This window comes from Emydura macquarii, unplaced genomic scaffold (assembly GCF_026122565.2).
Source record: "Emydura macquarii macquarii isolate MOO-44397 ecotype Brisbane River unplaced genomic scaffold, CSIRO-AGI_Emac_v2 contig_2170, whole genome shotgun sequence".
Lineage (NCBI taxonomy): Eukaryota > Metazoa > Chordata > Testudines > Chelidae > Emydura > Emydura macquarii.
Genome location: NW_027132307.1, coordinates 325,489 through 351,051, shown reverse-complemented (window position 1 = coordinate 351,051; position 25,563 = coordinate 325,489). Strand labels below are relative to the sequence as shown.

General features: G+C 48.8%; 2 protein-coding genes across 2 annotated transcripts; one reads left to right on the top strand and one right to left on the bottom strand.

Annotated features, from left to right (window-relative positions):
- Positions 1-753: 753 nt before the first annotated feature.
- LOC137160184 (olfactory receptor 52P1-like) lies at positions 754-2,755 on the top strand. Its single transcript, XM_067558635.1, has 2 exons — positions 754-830; positions 1,773-2,755. The coding sequence occupies exon 2, from the start codon at positions 1,817-1,819 to the stop codon at positions 2,753-2,755; it is 939 nt and encodes a 312-aa protein (XP_067414736.1). The 5' UTR covers positions 754-830; positions 1,773-1,816.
- Positions 2,756-9,071: 6,316 nt separating this feature from the next.
- LOC137160195 (olfactory receptor 52P1-like) lies at positions 9,072-10,010 on the bottom strand. The gene has a single exon (XM_067558642.1). It carries the CDS (start codon positions 10,008-10,010, stop codon positions 9,072-9,074), a length of 939 nt encoding a protein of 312 aa, XP_067414743.1.
- Between the last annotated feature and the right edge of the window lie 15,553 nt (positions 10,011-25,563).

The following is a 25,563-nucleotide window of genomic DNA, read 5'->3' as shown; positions in this document are numbered from 1 at the left end:
GGCACTCTGTGTTCCACCTGTGTGAGTGGGATCACTGTGTGGCAGGGGTGGTGATTGTGCGGGTTGGGACAAGGCTGTACACGGACAGGCAGGTGGCGCTGGGTTGTGGGGCAGGGACTGTGGGGTACATGGACAGGCGGGCAGCACTGCTGAAATTCAATTTTTCTTTCTGATTGTTGGTCCCAGGCCAGTGCTGGGAGTTTCCTGGCCCCAAGTGTGTCTGGGGAAGGTCTCTGGGCATCTTTCCCTTGGGAAGCGATAGACTTTTTTGTCCTGGGGATAAATTCATAAGTCGAATAAAAAAGCCTTCAGTACAGCTCAGGGACCAGTTTCTAGGCAAAATGCCTCCAGCTGACTCCTCTATGTGCTGCAGGGACGTGTTCACAGATCCCCAGTCCAGAAGGGACCACTGTGATCATCTAGTCTGACCTACTGCATAGCACAGGCCAGAGACCTACTCCCAAAGGATTCCGAGAGCAGAGCTTATAGAGAAACATCCAACATTAGTTTAGAAATTCTCAGTGGTGGAGAATCTGCCACAATGATGGTAAATTGCTCCAGTGGTTAATTACTCTCCATGTTTAAAAAGTGCACACCTTATTTATACCCAGTATTTGTCTATCTTCAACTCCCAGCCATTGGATGGTGTTAGACCTTCCTATGCTAGCCTGAAAAACCCATTATTCAATATTTGTTCCCTATCTGGGTAGTTGTAGACTGTTATCAAGTCACCCCTTAACTATCTGTGTGTATCAACATGAATCTTTAATTGTGGACACCAGAACTGGACACATTTTCCAGCAGCAGGTGCACCAGTGCCAAAGAAAGAGGTAAAATATCTTCTCTCTCTCTACTTGAGATTCCCCTGTTTATCATCCCTGGATCACATTAGCTCTTTTGGTCACAGGGTCACACAGGGACCTCATATTTAACTAATTACCCCTGCATCCTCCCCAAATCTTGTTCAGAGTCACTGCTTCCAACGATAGAGTCCCCCATTGTGTAAGCATTGCCTACCCCCTTTGTTCTTCGAACATATATTGTTTGCTTCGACCCAGTTTACCAACCAATCCAGATCGCTCTGAATCAGTGACCTGTCCTCTTCATTATTTACGATTTCCCAATTTTTGTGGCATCTGCAAAATGTATCAGTATTCAAGCATGAGAAGGGTAAACAGCTGAGTGCTGATGCATGTCTCTGCTCACCCTTGTCAGTTAACAAGGCAGAATAATGAAACTACTTCACTTGTTATGTCTCAGAGAAAGCTGGGTGCCTTCAAGAAAATGTCTCACCAAAAGAAACAAGGGAATTAACAGAGCACAAAGTCCCAGCCTGGCATGACAGTGTCTGTTTCCATGGGGAAAACTTGGTTTCTTTGCAAAAGAGGAATAGCACTGTGGAGCAGACCAATGATCCATCCAGTCCAGCTTCCTCTCTCGGACAGCGACACCCTAGGGGCTGCTGAAGAAGGTGTTGGGGGGATAACCTGACCTTCAGAAGGGTGTCACATGAACGCCTAACCACCAGAAATCAGCTTGTGCCCTGAAATACCGAGGCATATACGCTTTCCAAGATATTTATTTAGCATTTTCATCTGGCAACCCTAGGCACGGACAAGTCATACTCGGCCTACATAATTTGGTGCCATCTGCAAAGGTTGCCACCTCACTGCTCACCCCCATTTCTAGATAGTTAGTAACAGTGAAATATTTACCGTGCTATTAGTTATCCAGTGTGTGACTGTCCTCCCTCTGCTTCTCTCCCTTCACAGGCACCCTGAATATTACTGAGCCTGATCGGTGCTTCGACCATCTCATGGGGGCTTTCAACCTCACCCCCTCCAATCCATCAACATTCATCCTAAACGGCATCCCGGGGCTGGAAGCTGCCCACATCTGGATTTCCATCCCTTTCTCTATGTTCTACATCATCAGCCTGCTGGGAAATATCACGATTCTGTTTGTTGTCAGTAAAGAGCAGACCCTGCACAAGCCCATGTTCCTGCTGCTCTCCATGCTGGCGCTCACAGACATCGGCATGTCTACCTGTGTCATGCCGAAGGCACTGTGCATATTTTGGTTTGGTTTCAAAGGTATCACTGTGGATGGCTGCCACACCCAGATGTTCTTCCTTTATGTGTTTACAGCTACGCACTCAGCCGTCCTCGTGACAATGGCCTTCGATCGCTATGTCGCCATATGTGACCCTCTGAGATACGCCACCATCCTCACCAAAGCACGAATCGCTAAACTAGGTCTAGTGGGTTTGATACGAGCTGTTCTCTTGTTTCTGCCATTCCCCCTGCTACTGCGCAGGCTGCCATTCTGCGCCAACCGCATTATCCACCACACGTACTGCGAGCACATGGCTGTGGTGAAGTTATCATGTGGGGACACAACAGTCAACAGGATATACAGCTTGGTGATAACATTAGTGATCATTGGGTCAGACCTGACCCTTATTGGTCTGTCCTATGGGCTGATCATCAGGGCCATCCTCAGGCTGTCCTCCAAGAAAGCCCACCAGAAAGCCCTCAACACCTGCACAGCTCACATCTGTGTGATGTTGATGTCTTACACTCCCGTCCTCTTCTCCGCTCTGACACACAGGTTCGGCCAGGGCATCGCTGCCCACGTTCACATCCTCTTGGTCAGCCTCTATGTTGTAGTCCCCCCCATGCTCAACCCTATCATTTATGGGGTCAAAACCAAAGAGCTTCGTGATAAAGTGGGAAAATACACCTGCAGAATGTGATCGCTTGGGACCACTGACTTTAAACCTGCGTGACAGGAGGGGGAAAGGATGTCTCTTCGTTAATCAAGTGTGCTGTGTCTAAGTTGGCTGAGCTTAGCCTATTGGCAGTTCACAGTCTGATAAGTTCCTCACACCTAATGTCTTATCACTTCATCACCAAGCACTGCTCTTTCCGACCGTCACCTGATCTCTTTCAGCGTCACTTTTCCTTCCCCAGACCTACACACCCTGTGACTTGGCCTTTTCATGTCTTCCACACCTCCAGCGATGGTGGCTTCTCATATGCCCTCAGCCCTATTTTCCAGCAGTATGTTTGTTGATTCTCACCATTTCTCACTCTCCTCCATCTTTGACTCTTTTGCCCCTCTCTGCCATCACAGGATTCCCAACTCTGACCTCCACCAGGCCCCAACAATCCCTTCCAGGCCTGAGTCTCCCCAAATCAGTGTCTCTGAATTCTTCACTGGCAATAAGTTGGAGTTTCCACCTCTGGTTTGTCCTTTCCGAAAACATGAAATCTGCCGTCAATTATCAGTTCATTTTGGGGCACACATTGCACACAGACTGGGGTCAAAATAAACAGAAAGTCTATTGAATAGAAAAATCACAGATACAAAGATGAAGGATGGAAGAATCACATGCACGGCTACAGACTGGGGATCTACTGGCTAGGCAGCAGTTAGGCAGAAAAGGACCTGAGTGTTACAGTAGAGACTGGGCTGCATTAGTAGGAACATTGCCAGCAGATTGAGGGGAGTGATTATTCTACTCCATTTGGTATTGGTGAGGCCACATTTGGTGTATTGCATCCAGTTTTGGGCCTCCTGCTATAGGTAGAATGTGGACAAATTGGAGAGTCCATCCAAGGGCAACAAAAATGATTAGGGGGCTGGAGAACAAGATTTATGGGGAGCGGCTGAGGGAACTGGGCTCATTTATTCTTCAGAAGAAAAGAATGATGGGGGATTTTATAAGTCATGGTCTATTACAGGAGTGCATGGGGGAGATTCGATGGCCTGGACTGTGCAGCATATCAGAACAGATGATCATATTTGGCTCATAGACTCTAAGGTCAGAAGGGACCATGTGTTTTCCTCGTGCCCTCTGTCATCAAGGGGATTCAGTGTTTCCCAGACAGCACCCTGCTTAGCTGCTGCAGAGTGGCACAGTCTGTGACATTTTGGGTGTCATCTAGACCAATAAAGGGGTCTCTCCCTATCTGCCTTGTAATGTTGGGGGCCTTAAGGTTGTGCTGTTATGTCTCACGGTCCTGCACCAGTAACCAGCTCACAAGCAGCATGGTATCACACAGGCTTCCAGCAGCCGACTTACTCCTTGCAGGGGGAATCCAACAGCCTCTGCTGATCCATTTACCCGAGTTCTCATCACAGGGAAGCCCCAGAGGGGCCAGAGATGCAGTCCAGAAGGCAGAGCTGGGATTTAGGCAGAGTAGCAATGCTGAGCCAGAGCCGGGCATCTGGAGCAACCCAGACCAGCTGTGCCAATGGGGAGCGAGGCTGATCTACAGGGGGGAGCTGCGGGGCCAGAGCTGGGATAGCAGGTGCCGGCCATGCCACAAGTGACACAGCAGCCGAGCGTGGTGAGCGGCTGGGGAGAGCAAGGCGGGGCCAGGGCACAGGGCCCAGTGCAGGGAGACGTCGCCAAAGAAGAAAGCCTTATAGGTTGGTGTAACACACTGTACCCCTGACTGAACCATTTCCCACATCAGTCAGTGCTACCGGGTGTAGAAGAACAGAGTTAAAAGCTGGACAAGTAATCAGGCCTAAGCTACAGGGAATGGAGTCATGGCACAGGCAACACACAGTTAATCATCAGAGTGTGCTTGTGGTTAGAATGACTGAGAGCCATATGGAGGATTTTAACTGGGTTAAGTCAGAGAACCTGTTACCCCGTCCCCTCTTTTTCTTCCCCTTCCATCTAGTCCCTGTGATGCCCCCCAGCCTATGAGGATAAACTCAGTCACAATAACCCTGTAGATGACTTCAAGGGTGAAACACCTTTCTGCACATGCCAGATCGAGAACCTCTTCCACTTTGCCAGGTACATCACTCAACTGGATGGTTTTCTACTTCCGAGAAGGAGCTCTTTAGTGGGTCCAGAGCATGTGAACTCTAAGGTGTTCAGCCATGGAGTTTCCAGGCCATGAGGTGCAGGGACTCGAGGTTCGGCTTATGTACACAGCCATGGTCCTGGATAATCAGATCTGGGACCAGGGACAGGCTGATTGAGTGTCCACCAAAAGACCCAGAATGGTGGTGAACCAGTGTTGACGAGATCAGTCTGGGGCTGTCAGGATTGTGGAAGTTCCTTCCACCTTTGTCAGTCTCTGAAGTCTCTCCTTGTGTCGGGCTGTACCATGCCCCAATACCCCTATGGAGGCCTCATGGTCCTACCACCTGCTGCCGCAGAAAGAGCAGTAGAGGTGAGTCTTCCTGGCTGCCTAGAGTGGCTGTGGGGAAAACAACCAATCTTGGCTGGCTGCTGCGATGAGGTACCTGCCTGCCCTGAGGTAAGGTAGAAAGAGAGAGAGAAAGAGAGCCATGACAGAAGAATTAACGTAAGCTTTAAACCTTTAAACTGGAGACAAAAAGAACCCATTCCATTTCTAAAGCCTGTCTTCTGTACCTTCCTAAAGATGAAAGACAACTTAGAAAAAATTATTGATAGAGCTCAGAGCATTATATATAGATGGGGCTTCCCTGTTAGGCTCATTGACTCATCAAGGCCTGCAATACAGCATCTGGGAGAAGAGTGAAGGGGTTAAAACCCTCACGATACTAAACTCCAGGGGAAGGTCGCCCTGAACCCCAAGAGGAGTCCCATGGAGGCCATGATTCAAAATACAGAGCAGCAAGACATGAAACATAGAGGAGAAAAGCCAAGAAAGAACCGCTAGGACAACTATACCCAGAATCAGTCCAAAGGAGCAGATGGATAATAGCTGAAAACTTACCTCCACCATTGGCCCCTTTCATTTTTAGAGAGCTCAGCACAGCTTAAAAAGACCCCTGAAGCCCATAGAAAGGTCATTAAAGATTGGAAAGTGTAAGCAGGATGGGAAAGAAACAATATGCCGGTGTTTATAACTAAAAGAGGGTGAAGTGGGGACAGGCCATAATTGTGACTTGAGCGAGGACATGCAGAATTGCTGCTATTCTGCATCCTACTTCGGGTTTGTCACAGATAAATAATTGTAGTATTTAAGGAAAAGTCATTCTACCCTTCCAAACAGAGGTGCCGGCAACAGTAGCCCAGCTCTGAAACACTGTCACCCTCGTCAGTGTCTGCCAGAAGTCTCTCTTGATGAACCATTTCATCTGCCAAGGCAGGGCAAAGCCCTGAATGCTCCAAAGGGAGAGAATTCGTTAGACTCTGCCCCATGTGCAGTCTCTGATGGCCATTAAAGTTGTGAGCTCCGAATGAAGCTTTTCCCACATTCAGTGCATTGCTGGGGTTCCTCTTCCATGTAAATTCTCTGCCATCTATATCAGGAGAAAAGGACAGGGGAGTCTGAGGAGTAGCTGTGGATCCCGTGCTGGGGAGGGAAAGCAACGCTGGGTCTATTTGTTGTTTGTCTCCAAGAGGGCCGTGCGGTGGGCGGCTGTGTAGCCCCTGAGTAGAAATGCAATCTCTGGTGTACCCTAGCAGCGGTGTGCATATTTACAAGTGAGGCGGAGCAGACGTGGCATGTCAGAAAGAGCGATCTGCCATCTGTGCATAACTGCAATGTGAAACACCCTGACAGAACTACACAGTGAGTGGGGTGAGTGCCACGATAAACTTAAAAGTTCCTCCCGTGTTTGATTTATTTTGTTGAATTTGAATTTGATTGGTATCAAACACCTTTGAGTTGGATTAAGTGCCCTTAGAAGTGAAGAGTTTTGTTCAACTTCAGTAATGATGTGGAGAATGGATTGGATTGCGCTCTGAGCAAGTTTGCAGATGACACTAAGCTGGGGACAATGGCAGATACACTGAAGGACAGAGATAAGATACAGCATGACCTTGACAAATTGGAGGATTGGGACAAAACAAATCTGATGAGGTTCAACAAGGACATGTGCAGAGTCCTGCAAATAGGACAGAAGAATCCCATGCTCTGCTACAGCCTTGGGTCTGACGAGCTAAGCAGCAGTGCTGCAGAAAAATACCTGGAGGTTACAGTGGACAAGTAATTGGATATGAGTCAGCAGTGTGCCCTTGTTGCCAAGAAGGCTAACGGCATATTGGGCTGCATTAGTAGGAGCATTGCCAGAAGATGGAGGGAAGTGATTTTTCCCCTCTATTCGACACTCGTGAGGCCACAGTTTGAGTGCTGTGTCCAGTCTTGGGCCCCCCACTACAGGAGGGATGTGGCCAAATTAAAGCTAGTCCAGTGGAGGGCAACAAAAATCATTAGGGGGCTGGAGAACGTGACTTATAAACAGAGGCTGAGGGGACTAGACTTCTTTAGTTTGCAGAACAGAAGAGTGAGGGGTCGGGGGGATTGATAGCAGCCTACAATTACCAGAAGGGGGATTCCAATGAGGATGCAGCTAGACTGTTCCTAGTGGTGGCAGTTGGCGGAAGTAGGAGCAATGGTCTCAAGTTGCAGTGTGGGAGGTCTAGGTTAGGTATTAGGGAAAACTTTTTCCCTAGGAGGATGGTGAAGTACTGGAATGGGTTATCTAGGGAGGTGGTGAAATCTCCATCCTTAGAGTTTTTCAAAGCTTGGAAAGACAAAGCCCTGGCTGGGAAGATTTTGTTGGAGTTGGTCTTCAGTTGAGCACAGGCTTGGACTAGATGACCTCTTGGTATTCCTTCCAACCCTCATCTGCTATGATTGTCTGATTCCAAAGTGGGAAATAACTGACTGGGCAGTGGTACTGCTGAAGAGGATCTGGGCGATATAGTGGATCACGAATATGAGTTAACAAAGTGATTCAGCTGAGAAAGAGGCAAATGCCATTCTGGGATGTATTAACACGTGTGTTGTATATAAAACATGGGAGATAATTGTTCAGCTATACTCTGCACTAGTGAGACCGTAGTTAGAGTGCTGTGTCCACATTTGGGCACCACGCTTTAGAAAAGAGATGGACAATCTGGAGAGAGTCCAGAGGAGAGGAACAAAATATTGCAAGTGGTTTAGAAAACCTGACTCGTGAGGAAAGGCTAGAAGGTACTGGGAATGCCTAGTCTTGTGAAGAGAAGGCTGAGTGGGCACATGAGAGTCTTCAAATCTGAAAAGGTTTGTTATAAAAAGGATGCTAATTAATTGTTCTCCATGTCCACTGAGGGTGGGACAAGAAGTAATCAGCTCAGTTAGCAGGAAGGGAGATTTTGCTTGGATATTAGGAAACATTTTCTGAGAATAAGGAGAGTTAAGCACTAGAACAGCTTACCTAGGGAGTTTGTAGAGTCCCCATCAATGGAGTTTTTAAGATCTGGTCATATGCACCCTCCCCAGCTTTGTTAGTAATTTCCGCAATAAATGAGTGGGAGAGGCAGGAACAGCAAGGGCCCACGCCTAAAGCAAAGGACGCCAAGCCTCAGCAGGAGTTGCTCCACATTAGCCACAAAGCTCTGAGCGGACAATCACATTCAAAATCAGAACCTCAGTCCTGGTACTTGTGCCCCCCCGGAGGGTCGGCAGATGTTTCAAACTGAAAACAGCGAATGACGACAGCCTGGCTGGTCCAGAGCGCCTTTGTGGATTTTCCACGGTCTCCTAAATTCAGGACCTGTCCCTCCAGCCAGATTGCTTTAAAGTCCCACTCCTTCCCAGGTAGTAATGTCCTTCAAATAGTGTCCTCCACCAGCATGGGATCAAATGGAGGAAACCCCAGAAAGCTTCCAGTCCCTTCTAGGACTTCCCTTTCATGCAAGGAATAAGTCGGCTGCTGGAAGCCAGGGTGAGACCATGATGCTTCTGGGCTGGATACTGGTGTCAGGACCGTGAGCCATAACAGCACAGTGTTAAGGCCCCCAAGGTTACAAGGCAAATCGGGACAGACCCCTTTACTGGTCTGGGTGCTGCCAAAATGTCACAGACTGTGCCACTCTGCAGCGTCTAAGCAGGGTGTTGTCTGGAAAACACTGAATCCCCTTGATGACAGAGGGCACGTGGGAAACTCTTCACAGACAACAGGTCACTTGCATTAGAAAAGGGAACTTGACCAGAATTAATGTGGAAAGCCTGAGGTTGTACCTTTGTTTATTTTCTGTGTAAATTTGGACAAAGCACCCTTGATTAAAGACGACACATCCTTTCTCCCTCCTTTGATGCAGGTCTAAAGTCAGTGGCCCCAGGCAATCACATTCTGCAGGTGTATTTTCCCACTTTGTCACGAAGCTCTTTGGTTTTGACCCCATAAATGACAGGGTTGAGCATGGGGGGCACAAGGAGATAGAGGTTGGCCAAGATGATATGAACGTGGGCAGCGATGCCCTGACCGAACCTGTGCGTCAGAACGGAGAAGAGGTAGGGAGTATAATACATCAGCATCACACAGATGTGGGCTGTGCAGATGTTGAGGGCTTTCCGGTGGGCTTTTTTGGAGGAGATCCTGAGGACGGCCCGGACGATCAGCCCATAGGACAGGCCAATGAGTGTCAGGTCTGACCCGATGTTCACAACTGTTGTCACCAGGCCGTATGTCCGGTTGACTCTGGTGTCCCCACACGAAATCTTCACCACAGCCATGTGCTCGCAGTACGTGTGGGAGATAACACGGTTGGCGCAGAATGGCAGCCTCCACAGTAGTAGGGGCGCTGGCAGAACAAAGAGAACAGCTCGTGTCAAACCCACTAGCCCTAGCTTAGCGATTCGTGCGTTGGTGAGGATGGTGGCGTATCTCAGAGGGTCACATATGGCGGCATAGAGATCGAAAGCCATTATCACAAGGACGGCTGATTGCGTAGCAGCAACCGCGTGAAGGAAGAACATCTGGGTGAGGCAGCCATCCACAGTGATGCCTTTTAAACCAAACCAAAATATGCACAGTGCCTTGGGCACGACACAGGTAGACCCACCGATGTCTGTGAGCGCCAGCATGCAGAGCAGCAGGAACATGGGCTTGTGCAGGGTCTGCTCTTTGGCAACAAAAAAAAGAACCATGAAATTTCCCAAGAGGCTGATGATGTAGAATGTAGAGAAAGGGATGGAAATCCAGATGTGGGCAGCTTCCAGCCCCAGGATGCCGTTTAGGATGAATGTTGGCAGAATGGAGTGGGTGAGATTGAAAGTCGCCATGAGATGGTTGAAATGCCGATCAGGCTCAGTAATATTCAGACTGCCTGTGAAGGGAAAGAAGCAGAGCGAGGAGGGTTACACACCTGATAAAAAGTAGAACGGTAAATATTTTATAGTTAGTAACAATCTAGACAAGGGGTGAGAAATGCGGTGCCAACATTTGTAGAAAGCATCAAATTTTTTAGGAGAAGCAGTAGGGTGGAAGATGATGTTCGATGTCAATAAGGATGAAAAGATGGGCATTCTTACCTTATAAGGGAGAGAAATATGAGTGGATTTCAGAAAATTCTGTAAAACACAGACTGGCAGAGAGTATAGCAAAGATGTGTTCACCCTGTCTCATAACACAATGTCAAGAGGACATTCAATTAAACTGAAACATGGCAACTTCAAAACTGATTAAAAAAAGAATGCTTTCTTCACTCAGTGCAAAATTAGACAGAGGAACTCATTGCCACAAGATGAAATTGAGGCCAAGAGCTAAGCAAGAATTGGAAAGGTATAGGACACTCTCATGGATAGTAAGAATCTTCCATTACAATAGTTACAGCTAAATAAATATATTTGAAAGCCTGTACACCTGCTTCAGGGCACAAGCTGATCTGTAGCTGTTAGGCCTTAAGGTGACACCCTTACGAAGGTTAGGTTATCCCCCCACCACCTTTTTTGGCAGGCTTTGGGGTTATTGTTGTCAGAGAGAGGACCCTGGAATAGATGGACCTTAGGTCTGAACCTCGATACAATTCCTCTGCTGCAAAGGAGCCATGTTTTCCCCATGGAAACAGACACTATCAGAACAGAACAAGGAGCAACGGTCTCAAGTTATAGGGGGGGAGGTCTAGGTTGGACATTAGGAAAAAGTTTTTCATTGGGAGGGTGGTGAAGCACTGGAATGGGTTACCTAGGGAGGTGGTGGAATCTCCATCTTTAGAGGTTTTTAAGCTGCGGCTTGACAAAACCCTGGCTGGGATTATTTAGCTGAGGTTAGTCCTGCTCTGAGCAGGGGGTTGGACTAGATGACCTCCTGAGGTCCCTTCCAACTCTATGATTCTATGATTCTATGCCAGGCTGGGACTTTGTGCTCTCTAACTTCCCTTGTTTCCTTTGGTGAAACACTTTCCTGAAGGCACCCAGCTTTCTCTGAGACATAACAAGTGAAGTGGTTTTGTTATTCTGCCTTGTTAACTGACAAGGGTGAGCAGAGACACCCATCAGCAACCCAGCTGCTTACCCTTCTCATGCTTGAACACTGATAAATTTTGCAGATGCCATGAAAATTGGGAGATCATAAATAATGAAGAGGACAGGTCACTGATTCAGAGCAATCTGGATGGGTTGGTAAAGTTGTTCGAGGCCAACAATATGTGTTCTAAGAACAAAGAAGGTAGGCGATGCTTATACAATGGGGGATTCTATCATTGGAAGCAGTGACTCTGAAAAAGATGTGGGGGGTGAAAGGGTAATTAGCTAAACACAGGATCCCTGTGTGACCCTCTGGCCAAAAAGAGCTAATTTTATCCCGGGATGATAATCGGGGGAATCTCAAGTAGAGGGAGAGAAGTTATTTTACCTCTTTCTTTGGCACTGGCGGAACTGGCGGAACTGCTGGTGGAAAATGTTTCCTGTTCCGGCGTTCACAGGTAAAGTTGGATGTTGGATGTTGGATGTTGATACATAAAGATAATTAACTTGATAACAGCCTACAACTACCCAGATAGGGAACAAATATTGAAGAATGGGTTTTTCAGGCTACCATAGAAAAGTCTAACACCATCCAATGACTGGCAGTTAGAGTTAGACAAATTCTGACTATAAATAAGGTGTGCACTATTTAAATATAGAGAGTAATTAACCATTGAAGGAATTCACCAAGGGACATGGCTGATTCTCCATCACTGAGAATTCCTAAACCAAGGATGGATGTTTTTCTATAAGCTCTGCTCTAGGAATTCCTTGGGGGCAGGTCTCTGGCAATAAATGAGGTCAGACTAGATGATCACAGTGGTCCCTTAGCACATACAAGAGTCAGCTGGAGACATTTTGCCTGCAAGTTGTTGACTGAGTCTTACTGAAGGCATTTGTTTTTATTCCTGCCAGTGGTCAATTTAGCCTCAGGGGAAAATGTCTCATGTAAATTTTGGAGCTTTGAAAAGGATACTCTGGTTGAGTTTCCACACAACGGAGGCATCCTGTGAGACACTGAATGGCTGAAAATGACCCCACGAAATCTCCGCACTGAGGAATGTCTGTACAACTGTCCCCATTAATGGCTAGCACAGCTGGCTAACAAATGATCCCAGAGAGTGCCGGGTTCAGTGTCTGGGGCCCAGTAGCTCACTGTGTCAGCCAGCGGCCGGGGCTCCTGCACCTGGCAGCTGCATTTACTTAGGCACTGACATGATCCAGAATTCCCAGCTGCCATGATATACTGTTACACACTGTGCACACTTCTCAGTTTGCTCGTTGTTGCTGGGCAGCGGCCCCCGAAGCCCCATCCGGTGGGTGTGGGAGCAATAACAGCAGCAGCACAGCACAGGTGCCTTGGCATCCACAACTGCGTGTGTGATGTTCCTCACCAGAGAGAAACTGTCACTGATCCCCCGCTAGCCAAGGGGGCTCCTCACCCTGCAGAGGAAGAGCTGTGGGGAGCTTAGAGGGCTCGATGGTTGTGGGGACCACGGGTGACTGGGAAGCCTGGAGAAGACGCTGGTGCCCAGTGTAGTGTTGGAATCAAAGCAGCCTGGGAGGGGGAAGGAGATTATAGACGGGGTCAGATCCGATGGGAGACGGAACCAGCTGAAGAGCAAAGATCAATGTTTTTTTCCACTGGGGAAATACCTCAAGTTGCGTAATTAACATTCAACAACCATTAAAAAAATAGGAAAAAAAATGAGTAAATGTTGTGATAACCAGGCTGTAATTCTTTGGCTCACCTGGGGAAAGAGGTCCTGACAGCAGCCCAGAGACATTTGGAGCCAGGAGAGCTCCCAGCACTGGTCTGGGACCAACAATCAGAAAGAAAAATTCCTTCCTGCTCGTGTACCCAGCACTCCCTGATCCCACAACCCTCAGCGCTGCCCACGTGCACATGTGCACCCCCCTCTCCACTCCCATAACCCCCAGCGCTGTCACACAGTGATCCCACTCACTCAGGACCAACACCAGGTGCCGGACACACCACACAGTGACAGCTCGTACAAATATCTACACAGCCTGGATTAAACGCTGTGTCAGGCTGCACCGGGGAAAGGGGAGATGGAGGAGGAGCAGCCTGCACAGCCTGTCTGGGGGTGAGGGGAACCAGAGCAACAGCTCAGAGTGTGCAGGGAAGAGAAGGAGGGACAGACCCGAGGAGAGGGGAGAGAGGACATGGAGATTAAAAGGAGCCAGTGCGAGTAACTCTTCTTCAGAATAACACAAAGCTTTAGCGTAGGCCTAGTTACACCTCTGTGGTGTGTGAATTAGGCAGGATGTCCATTCCCTATTTCACCCTGTTTCAGGACTCCGTGCCACTGCGATCTGGATATGGTATGTCCCACCCCACACACATACAGTGTGCGCCTGGTTCTCCTCCAGTCAGATTTCCACCACTGCCTGTTTTCCTCTAAACCTGAAATATGCTTTTCTTTTTACTGTATTTTAGTGCTTCTCATTCTCTATAGAACTAGAGACGCAGGGGAACAGAGGGAGTAGACACCCCCCCAAAAAAATTGTCACCCTACTTGTTTTGAACCTCTGAGTTGTGAGTTTAAGATTTCAGCTACTCTCCTGTCAGTTCTTCTCTCGTCCAGATGAGCTCACCGATCCTTAGAGGCCGTACGACAACTCCAGTTGAAGTCACTGGAGGCTCATGACCAGTGAAAATCAGGCCTTTTATTTAAGTTCCTTAATTTTGGATTTGGTGTGAAAACCTGTGTGGTACTCGGTGTGTTGGTCACCGGTGTTTATCAGTGTAGGCTGCGTGGGTGTGTCCCTGTGTAGATGTTGTCCCAGCCTTGGCCAGGAAACTGAGACGGCTCTCATGATCGAATGAGTCGACACGACCACAGATTAGCTGAGTAACGAAGGCACCCAAGCCAGGTTTATTGTGTGCGGCACAATGAGAAATGACTTACAGAGTATCTCTGGGTCAGTTTCATATTGGCGGCATTACAATGGTCTCGGCCCAACGGCGGGACTTTCCGTTATCCCCTAGACCGGACACCGGTATTCCCTCTGACACTCTCTTTTATACACTGTTACATACACTTTCGGTCTGCCTCCTTTCACGTAGGTAGTTGCCACCCTCCTGACGTAGTCTAATACCACCTTTTTCCGTTGATTGGCTGATTTGGGCACCGCCACTCCATGTATCATTTCTACCCATCAAAGTGTCATTTCAGAGAGTTAGTATCTTGGTACCTCTTATACCTACTACATATTTTAGTAATATTTTGGCAGTCTTACAACCTTGCAGAATCAGCACCTTCCTATACCAGTCTCAGTTAACTTGAGTGACCCCTTATACTTCTGTTCACTCAGCTTTTTCCATTTAGGCCTTAGCCTGTTTTACAGGCCTTAAGCTCTCACTTCTTACTACTACCTGGACCTGACGGGAGTTTTACCATTGATCGGAAAGGGACCAAGATTTCACCCTTAGTGTGGAACTTTCAACTCCCTGCTGTGAAAATCACAGGCATGAAAGATGGGGATTTCAAAGCACAGGGGCCCTGATTTTCCTCTCAGTGATGCCAGTGTCAATCTGGAGTGAGCCACTGAAGGCAGAATATGAGAACAGAATTGGGCAGTCTGTAAAACCCTGTGTGACCCATTCGTGTTGTGAAATCTCAGCTGTCAATCACATCCACTGCAGAGGCTTTGGTTACACTTCTTAACCTGGCAGTAAAGTTGCTGAACTGGAAAAATTGAGCAAATCAGAGAAAAAAACCACAGAGACCAAAAAAAAGATGGAAGGACACAGTAAGAGACAAGGAAATGGTCTTAAAAACAAATATTTCTCTAAACTATTTACAATAATTCTTTAGTTCCATTTTTACCAGGTAAATCCATTGGTGTTTCTGACAACACTAAACAGTTCAAGTCTCCGTGAATGAGAATACCTTCCCAGATTGTTCTAAACTTGAATCCTTCCTGAGCCCTTAGCATTAACTTTATAACAGAAACAGGCAACTCACCAGAATCCCATGAAGTAGAGAGAGGAAATCTCCTTACTGTGACCTGAGAATCTGTGTACGAATCTCACATCTGACACTCACAGTGCTGGACAGGGACCTTTATGATTCCCCTGTACTATCCCTGTGGACTCTCTGGTTGGCCAGGACTCAGGGACAATTCCCTGCGCTCTGTGAGCGGTGGGAGCAGCAGAAAATAGACCCTGGAGAATTTCAGTCCAAGAGCCTCCCCTGAGAGTGAAGAAATGAGTCACTGACAAGAGAGGTTCAGATTCTCTGGGCACCGAGTCTGACAGACTTGCTAGAGTTGTCCTGCACTGCTAAAACTCCAGAGAGAAAATAACATCCTTGGAGGTGCTCATTTATCTCTCAGCATTTCTGTGCTGCTGCTCATTGTCATAGAATCTGAGCATCTGCTGCTACTCCCGGCTGATGAGTCCTGGGCTGAATCTCCCGCCCTGGTATTTACCCCTCTGATGTATTTATTGGGAGCAATCATATCTCCCCTCAGCCTTCTTTTGGTTAGGCTAAACCAGCCAAGCTCTGAGTCTCCTCTTATGAGGCAGGATTTCTATTCTGCAGATCATCCTACCCGCCCTTCTCAGCACCTGTTCCAGTTTGAATTCAGCTTTCCTAAACATGGGAGACCAGAACTGCACACAATATTCCAGATGAGATCTCACCAGCGCCGTGTATAATGGTACTAACACCTCCCTGTCTCTACTGGAATTACCTCGTCTGATGCATCTAAGGACAGGATTAGCTTTTGTCACAGCCACATCACATTGGCGGCTCATAGTCATCCTGCGATCAACTGATACGCCCAGGTCCTTCTCCTTCCAACTGCTGCGCCCCCAGCTTATAGCAGAAATTCTTGTTATTAGTCCCTAAGTGCATGACCTTGCACTCTCCACAATTAAATTGTATCCTGTTTCTGTTACTCCAGTTTACACAAACATCCAGATCTTCCTGTAAGATACACCAGTTCTTCTCTGTATTGGCAATAGCTCCCAGCTTTGTGTCCCCCGCAAACTTTATTAGCACATTCCCACTTTTTGTGACAAGGTCAGTAATAAAAAGGTTAAAGAAGATTGGTTCCAAGTCCAATCCCTGAGGAATTCCACTAGTAACCTCCTTCCAACCTGACAGTTCACCTTTCAGTATGACCCGTTGTAGTCTCCCCTGTAACCGGTTCTTTATCCAAATTTCAATTTTCATATTAATCCCCAGCTTTTCCAAATTAACTAATAATTCCCCATGTGGAACCATATCAAACGCCTGAGTGAAATCTAGGTAAATTAGATTCACTGCATTCCCTTTGTCTAAAAAAATCTGTTATCTTCTCAAAAAGGAGATCGGGTTGGTCTGGCACGATCTATCTTTTGTTAACCCATCTGGTTTGTTTTTCCTATTACCGTTAACCTCGATGTCCTTAACTACTTTCTTTTTCCAAAATTTTTCCAAGACCTTGCATACTACTGAGGTCAAACTAACCGGCCTGTAGTTACCCGGATCACATTTTTTCCCTTTCTTAAAAATATGAAGTATGTTAGCAATTCTCCAGTCATACGGTACAACCCCTGAGTTTACAGATTCATTAAAAATCCTTCCTAATGGGCTTGCAATTTCATGTGTTAGTTCTTTTAATATTCTTGGATGGCAATTATCCAGCCCCTTCCCCCGATTCTGGCTTCTACCTTGGATGTGTTAATTTCTACCTCCATATCCTCATTCCCATTAGCCACCCTACCAATATCCCCAAGTTCATCATTAGCCTCATAAAAAATGGAGGCAAAGTATCTGTTTAGATATTCAGACTATTTGGTGAAGGAATCTGCTAACTATCACAGCCAGGGAAATCTGAGCCCTATTATTACTACTAGCACTTGTCCTCCAGTCTATATCTGGGAAGTTAAAGTTTCCCATAATCACACAGTTCCCAGTAGTATTTACTTCATTAAAAGCCTTAAAGAGGTCTCTATCCATGTCCAAATCAGATCCTGGTGGTCTGTAGCACACCCCAAGCACTATCCCAGGGGAACTCCAGTAGTTTTCTTCCCCAATGTGAGTTTTTACCCAGACAGATTCTAAACAGCACATGCCTTCCTAAACGGCACATGCCAGCCGTGATGACTATTCCAACATGTTTCTGTTATCCCTAAAATATCTGGTTTCACTTCCTCTACCAGTAGCTCTAGTTCCTCCATTTTGTTGCCCAGGGTCCCCGCATTGGGATACAAACATCTTAATTTTTGCTGTTTGGCTTTGCATATGATCCTTACCTGATTTGGCTCAGTCTTTCTACTGCCAATATCGCCTGTTAGACTGGTATCTACACTACCCTTCCTCTTAATGTCCATTCTGCTCCACACTCCTGTGTCCTTTCTTACTTCATTTTCCTCCCTCTTAATGCTAAAATCAGGCCTGGAGATTACCTGGGCATCTCCCAGCCATCTCCCCCAACTCCCTAGATTAAAGCTCCCTTAATCAGCTGTGCCAGCCTCCATCCTAGAAGTACATTTCCGTCCTTACTCAGGTGAAGTCCATCCCAAGAGAACAGCTCTCTGCCCATGAATGCCTCCCAGTGACCAGACATCCCAAAGCCCTCCTTACAGCACCACTGCCTAAGCCATCTGTTGATCATCACAATCTTGTCAGGCCTTTGTTGTCTTCCTGGAGGGAGAGGCAGAATCCCACTGAAGATCACCTGAGCCTCCATTTCCTGAAGAGTCTTCCCCAATGTGGCATAGTCTCCTTCAATATGTTCCAGCGAGAATCTAGCTATGTCATTTGTACCCACATGAAGGACAATGAGTGGATTCTTTCCTGCTCCCGTTAGGATCCTCTTCAGCCCCAGGTCCACATCCCGTATCACAGCACCCGGCAGACAGCACACCCTTCTGTTCTCTGGATCAACTCTGGTTACCGGCCTGTCTGTTCTTCTCAGCAGGGAGTCCCCAATCACTTAGACTTGCCTTTTCCTGCTGATGGTGCGATTCTCCAGCCTGTCCCCTGTTCTTTCTGGCTGAAAGTCATCTCATCTACGATTCTCCTTTGCAATCCTCTGCAACCGTTCCAGTATCCTCCTGGGGCTCTTATTTGGTGGTATCTCCATTGGTTCCTTCTCTCTTTGTATAGGAAAAGCTGCTCTTCTCTTCTTCCTTGCCCTCGACCTTCAGCAACCACCTGCTGTGCCCCTTCTTCATTTTCCAACTCTGAAAACCTGAGCTCTATTTCTCCTTCTCTAACCCATCTTTCTTTCTGCCGAGTTCTCGCTCTCACATGCTTCCATTGGCCATTGTCCTCACCCAGCAGCCTCCCCTTAGAATTCGTTGGTTCTGCTTCCATCTGCAGGTCTGGCTTTTTCCCTTCAGCTTCCTCATTCCTTTGCTCCATCACCTGCTCGAACCCCCTTCTAAACTCAACCAGAGTTTCCACCTGCATCTCCAACTCTCGAATCTTCGCTTCCAACAGCTCTATGAGGAGGCACTTCATATAAACTAAGCACTTTTGAGGTACCACCTCCAGGATCATGTACATTCTGCAGCTTCCACAGCCAGTCATCTCCATTGTCTCTTCCACTGCCTGAGTGACTACCACTGCCGCCTCTGAATCTGTCATAGCCTTTCCCCTCCTTCCTGTCAGTGAGAGACACTAAAACGAAAACCCCATCTAAACAAAACGAGCACCCCAACAATACCAGTACACCACAGACACCCTCCCCAAACTCCCCTTGCAAACGCCCCTGTTTTCAGCGCTGCTTGCTGGCTCCTGTGCCGGTGCCTTATTGATTGGCTGGCCTTATAGGAACTCTTATTAGGGAATTCCCACACCCTAATTAGGGTCAGCTATGACCTGTCGAAGCTATGACCTGCTACCGCCCTGACAGCACATTCCACAAGGGCTCAAGCTTCATCAGCAACATTCCTGGCACAGGTCCCGATCCAGGACATCTGCAACGTGGTCTTCAATCCACACCTTTGCATCGCACTGCACCCTCACTCGGCAAGACTGAGACAATTCTGCATTTGACAGAGCGGTACTGCAGACTGCGTGTCAATGAATATCAATCCCGCCTCCTGCACAATGGCTTGGGAGTCACCTACACTGGAATCGACATGAGCAAGCTCTTGAAGAAGGAAAAATGAGAGCACAAATGCTGAGAGGTCGGCATGGGAGCCACAACTACTGCTTAGACTCCCCGGTCATCGTCTCCTGCTCTAGAAGTGAGAGAATCCACACGGGAGAGTAACCCCAGCAATGCACTGAATGTGGGAAAAGCTTCAGTCGGAGCTCACACCTTGAATGGCCATCAGAGACTGCACATGGAGCAGAGTCCATCAAATTCTCTCCCTTTGGGGCATTCAGGGTTTTGCCCTTCCCTGTCAGATGGAACTGTTGATCAGGAGAGATTACTAGCAGAGGCTGACAAGGGTGACAGTGGTTCTGAGCTGGGCTATTGTTGCTGGCACCTCTGTTTGGAGGTGTAGAATGGCTTTTCTGTAAATAATACAATTATTTATCTGTGACAATACCTAAGCAGGATCCAAAACAGCAGCGATTCTTCATGTCCTTGCTTCAGTCACAATTATGTCTTTCCCCACTTTGCTCTCTTTTAGTTATTAACACAGGCATCTTGTTTCTTTCCCATCCTGTTTACACTTTAATTCCATCTGTAATGCCCTTTTCAAAAGCGTTGGGTGTTTTGTAGCTAAGATAGCAGTATACAGCTCTCTAAAAATTAAACAGCCCGTGCTCTGATTTGACCGTTTATGCTTCCCTCCTCCGCTGGCATTTCATAGAATCATAGAATATTAGAGTTGGAAGGGACCTCAGGAGGTCATCTAGTCCAACCCCCTGCTCAAAGAAGGACTAACTTCACCTATATCATCCCAGCCAGGGCTTTGTCAAGCCACAGCTTAAAAACTTCTAAAGATAGAGATTCCACCACCTCCCTAGGTAACCCATTCCAGTGCTTCACCACTCTCCTAGTGAAAAACTTTTTCCTAATGTCCAACCTAGACCTCCCGCCCTGCAACTTGAGACTGTTGCTCCTTGGTCTGTCATCTGCCACCACCGAGGACAGCCTCTCCCCATCCTCCCTGGAACCCCCTTTCAGGTAGTTAAAGGCCGCTATCAAATCCACCCACATTCTTCTCTTTTGCAGACTAAACAAGCACAGTTTCCTTAGCCTCTCCTCATAAGTCCTGTGCTCCAGCCCCCTCATCATTTTTGTTGCCCTCCACTGTACTCTCTCCAACTTCTCCACATCCTTTTTGTAGTGGGGGCCCCAAAACTGGACACAATACTCTAAATGCAGCCTCACCAATGCCGAATAAGGGGAATAATCACTTCCCGTGACCTGCTGGCAATGCCCTTCCTAATGCAGTCCAATATGCTATTAGCCTTCTTGACAACCAGGGCACACTGCTGACTCATATCCAGCTTCTTATCCACTGTAACCCTCAGGTCCTTTTCTGCAGAGCTGCTGCCTAGATTGTCGGTCCCCGGTCTATAGCTGTGCATGGGATTCTTCCTTCCTAAGTGGAGGACTCTGCACTTTTCTTTGTTGAACCTCATTAGATTACTTTTGGCCCAATCCTCCAGTTTGTTTAGGTCACTCTGTATCCTATCCCTACCTTCCAGGGTATCTACTACTCCACCCAGCTTAGTGTCATTCGCAAACTTTCTGAGGGTGCAATCTGCGCCATCCTCCAGATCATTAATGAATCATGATCATTAATCATGATCATTAATCATGAATCATTAATCATAATGATCATTAATGAATCATAATCATTTGGAGGTGTACATTGAAGGAGACACACTGCTTGATATTTTTCTCCATGGTAGAGATAGATAGCTGAAAACTTATTATCTCTTTGGGCTCCTTTGGGCTCATCGTGGGTATCGTTGTCCTAGCGGTTCTCTTTCTTGGATTTTCTTCTCTATGTTTCATGTCTTACTGCTCAGTATTTTGGCTCATGGCCTCCACGTGACTCCACCTGGGCTTCAGGGCGAGACTTCCATTAGATTAGAAGTGTCAAGGTTTTAACCCCTTCACTCTTCTCCCGTATACCGTATTGCAGGCCTTGATGTATCATCATAAGCCAAACCAGGAGGCCCCATCTGTATTTTATCTGAGGTCCCCTAAGGTGGGCTGTAACTTCGTAACTTTATTCAGTGCCTTTATCTTTCCAGTTGTAGTTTCTAAGCCTTGAAAGCTCTGCACTTTGTGCCTTCCTAGGCTCACTGCCATGTTCTCTGGCTCTTCTCAAAATCTGCTCGCTTTGCTCGAAGTAGTGTAATGCTAGTATTATGTTTGTTAGTACTGGGTGGGGGCATAAGAAATGTTTCTGAGTCATCTCACATCTTTAGGGAGGTACAGAAGGCATGCTTTAGAAATGGAATGGGTTCATCTTCGTCTCCAGTTTAAAGGAGAGCCCAAACCAGTATGTTAATTCTTCTTTCATGGTTCTCTCTCTCTGTCTTGTACCTTCTCTGCAGGGTCCTTTCTTCTTTCCAGCAGTTTATTTTTACTCGGTAAGAATGTTCCAAATTCCATGCACTGCCCCAGGCCTTTTTTTCTCACAGCTATAGGATGCTGAACAATTTCAAACCCTTCTGAAAGACTCATTTCTGGCTTGGATTATATTCGACTTGCCTAATAATGTCACACTTTACTTCTGAGAGTTCCCAAGGAGTAGAAGTGCCTTTGTTAAGATATGGCCTTAGAAACTTAGGTGGGTGGGCTCTCTCTGTAGAGGGGCTGAGGAAATCCTACACTTGAACAAACTTGTAATGGAGTCCCTGACCACGCCGTCGCTAGAGCCTGTCTCCGTTTTCTCTCCTCTCTAACATGCACAAACTGCCCTTTTTTTCTCAAGCGGGCGGGGGATGGAAGTTGTGCAACTTTTGTCAAGATTAAGGTCTTTGGCTGCCAGGCCACTGTGATATAGCAAGGGCAGAGAGCAGTAGGAGAGGGCTACTATTTGAGTACTGGGGCAGGGTGGGTGAGCACGAGCCCCCTTACCACTGTAGGCCCTTCCCCCAGCCTAAGGGGAGGAGCCACTGTACCGAGGACTCAACTGATTACTGGGCAACAAGCGAAAGAACAGGAAGGGCCGTAAGAATCAAAGGGTCAAACAGAGGGAACCGGAAGGGGACACTGAGCAGAGAATCCCGGACAGCACTCACTGCTCCCGGAAGGTATCTAGGGAGCCAACGGATGCTGCCCAGAGGAACTCTGCCCAGATGTGTGAACAAACAGAGGAACGGAAATAGGCCCCACAGTCACAGAGTACCCCACCAGCCAACCTCCTCTCCCTGGTGTTATAGATGGTAACTTTGGCCAGGGCTAAGAGGAAACTGACGAGTAGGTCCCATGACTTCGTGGGGCCTTGGATGGAGTGCACATAGAGAAACAGGCGAGGGGAAAATTGCAGCCAGAACCTCAACAGGAGGTTCTGGAGGAGCCAGAACAGGGGCTGCAGCCTAGCGCACTCCAGGTAAACATTCACCAAGGTCTCCCTTGTGCCGCAAAAGGGGCAGATGTCGGAGCGAGGGGTGAACCAATGCAGGTACACGCCTGTGCTCACGGCTCCGTGAAGGAGCCACCAACTGACGTCCCCGGTGGGCTGTGGGGTCAGGATGGAGTGGAGGCTGACCCACTGGGGGTCCTCACCCCCCACAGGTGGTATTAGGTCCCGCCATTTGGTGTCTGGGTGGGACACGAGGGTGAGGAAATGAAGGGTGTGGAGGACGAGAATGTACAGATGGTGCCGAGGCGCAGTTCTGAAATGGACCGGCTGCAAATCATGTAGCCAACCAGGTACATAGGGAGGGAGTAGCCGGGGGAGCTCACGGGGCCGGGGCCCGATGAAAAGCTCTGGAGGGCTAGCACTGAAGGGGGGGTGGGGAGTGCCCTCTCGCAGGATCGGCTCGAGGTAAGCCCAAGCACCAGGGGACAAGGCTGACCTCACCTCCTGGAGTAAGCGCCGGGGGATCCAAAGGGTGGAGAGCCCCATGCCCCAAGCCAGTGCCTGGGGATCTACTCAGTCCCCCCAGTTGTAGTCCAGGAGATCTCCGACCTTGGTGACTGCTGGCAGGACCAACCTCCGTCGCACCGAAGGGGTCTCTGCCACCTGCACACCGAGTTGGAGGTTGTGTAGCAGGGGCTCCACGAAGAGATCCGCCCCTTTGGTGGCCACAAGGAGCTTGGAGACTGAAACAAACCTCCGGGCTTGGAGGAGGTCCTGGTAGAAGACCGGCAGCTCAGAGAGGTCTCGCGGAAGACCTCTTGGATGGAGCCAGTCGTATCAGAGCCCCCAGAGGCGGCGGAGTAAGGCATGCACCAAGTGGCTCCATGCTGGACTACCTACACTATAAAGGAGTCTCTGCAGGACCTGGAGGCAGAAGGTTTGGACCAGTCTGCGCAGCCAGCACAGGCCCTGCCCTCACTCCTCCAGGGGAAGACTCAGAATCCCTGCAGAGACCCAGTGCAGTCCTGGCCAAAAGAACTCCAGAACTGCCATCTGGAGGTGGGCCAGGAAACTTGGGGGAGGGTCCAGAGTGTTGAGCCGGTGCCAGAGCATGGACAGGACTAGCTGGATTAGCATCAATGCCCGCCCCCGAAGGAAGAGACAACGGAAAAGTTCCGTCCATCTCCACAGCCGCTCAAACACCCTGTCCTACAAATTTTGCCTATTCTATGCCGGGGAGGGATGAATGGCGGAAAGATAAACAACCAGATAGAGCAGCGGACCCACACTCCACCAGATGACTTGAAGTGTGGGAGAGAGGAAGGGAACTCACTTGCCACCTGGCCCCTACCATCAGGCCAGAACTCTTGACCCAGTTGACCCGGGCGGAGGAGGCTGCTGAGTAGATGGCCAGGCAGGCCTCCAGCCACGCAGGTCGCCTGGGTCCTGGACTGCAAGGAGTACATCATTGGCATACGCTGACTGGACCAGCCTCAGCTCTGGCTCACAGAGCTCCAACACCATCAACTTCCGGCAGAGGAGACAGAGGAAGGGCTCGATGGCCAGAGCGTCAGGCCAGCTGTACAGCAGACAGCCTTGATGCACCCCTCGCCCGAAGCTGACCGGTTTGGTCAGGGTCCAGTTAAGCTTGACCAGACACTCTGCAGAGGTTTGCAGCACCTGGAGAAAGCCCACAAAACAGAGCCCGAAGCCGAATGTCTGCAGGGTGCCCAGGAGATACCCGTGGTCCATCCTGTCGAATGCCTTCTCCCAGTACAGGGGCAGGAGGGAGAAAAACAGACCATACCTGCACCTGAGCTCCAAGAGGTCCCAGACCAGATAAAGGTTACCAAAGATGGTGTGGCCCGGGACAGTGTAGGTCAGGTTGGGATGGACCATGTCATGCAGCACAGACCCCAGCCTCAGCGAGATGGCCTTTTCTATGATTTTATAGTCCGTGCTGAGGAGCGAGATGGGACGCCAGTTCTGAACGTCACAGAGGTCCCCCTTCTTGGGCAGCAAGGCGTGCTTGGCCCGCCTGCAAGAGAGGGGGAATGCTCTGCTGCCCTCGGACTCGGCCCAGATTATTGCAAGGTCAGGGCTGAGGATGTCCCAGAACACGCGGTAGAACTCCACGGTCAGCCCATCCATGCCTGGAGACTTATTAGTAGGCATGAGGGGGAGGGCTGCCGAGAACTCGGACAGAGTGAGAGGTCGTTCCAGCAGGTCTCAAGCACCCACGCTGATTGTGGGGAGTTCATTCCAGAATACCCTGCAGGTGGCGACTTTGGTCGGATCCAGGGAGAAGAGGTCAGCGTGGTTGGCCCTGGCCCTTCCACGCATCTCCACTGGATCCGTGAGGGGGGGCACCATCATCCGCCAAAAGGCAGGTGATGTGCTTCGTGGTCCCCCTCTGTTTCTCCAGGGCACAGAAGAAGCAGGAACCGCGATACATCTCCGGAAGGAGATGGATGCAGGATTGAACAAAGGTGCCCCGAGCACAAAGGTCTTTGAGGGTCTGGAGCTCCTCCTGCTTCTCCCAGCACGCTCCACAGAGGGCCAGCCAGAGCGCCCGGAAGGATGCCTTGAAGCCCACATACTCCAGCACGCTACTGTTGAAGTGCCAGTAAGCCAACCCCGGCTTCTCTGCAGTGAGAGAGGCCGTCATGGTCACCAGGTGGTGATCCGAGAAAGGGGCCGGCAGAACGCTGGAGGAGTGGGCCCGCGAAAGATGGTGACGGGAAAAATAAATGCGGTCCAACCGGGAGAGGCGCGACCAGTCTTCCCCCACTCAGACAAAGGTGAAGGTGATCACGTCATCCGGGTGGTGGTCGCGCTAGACATCCACCAGGGAGTGATGGGCTACAATCTCCCGGAGGACATCCACGGTGCCCGGGCACT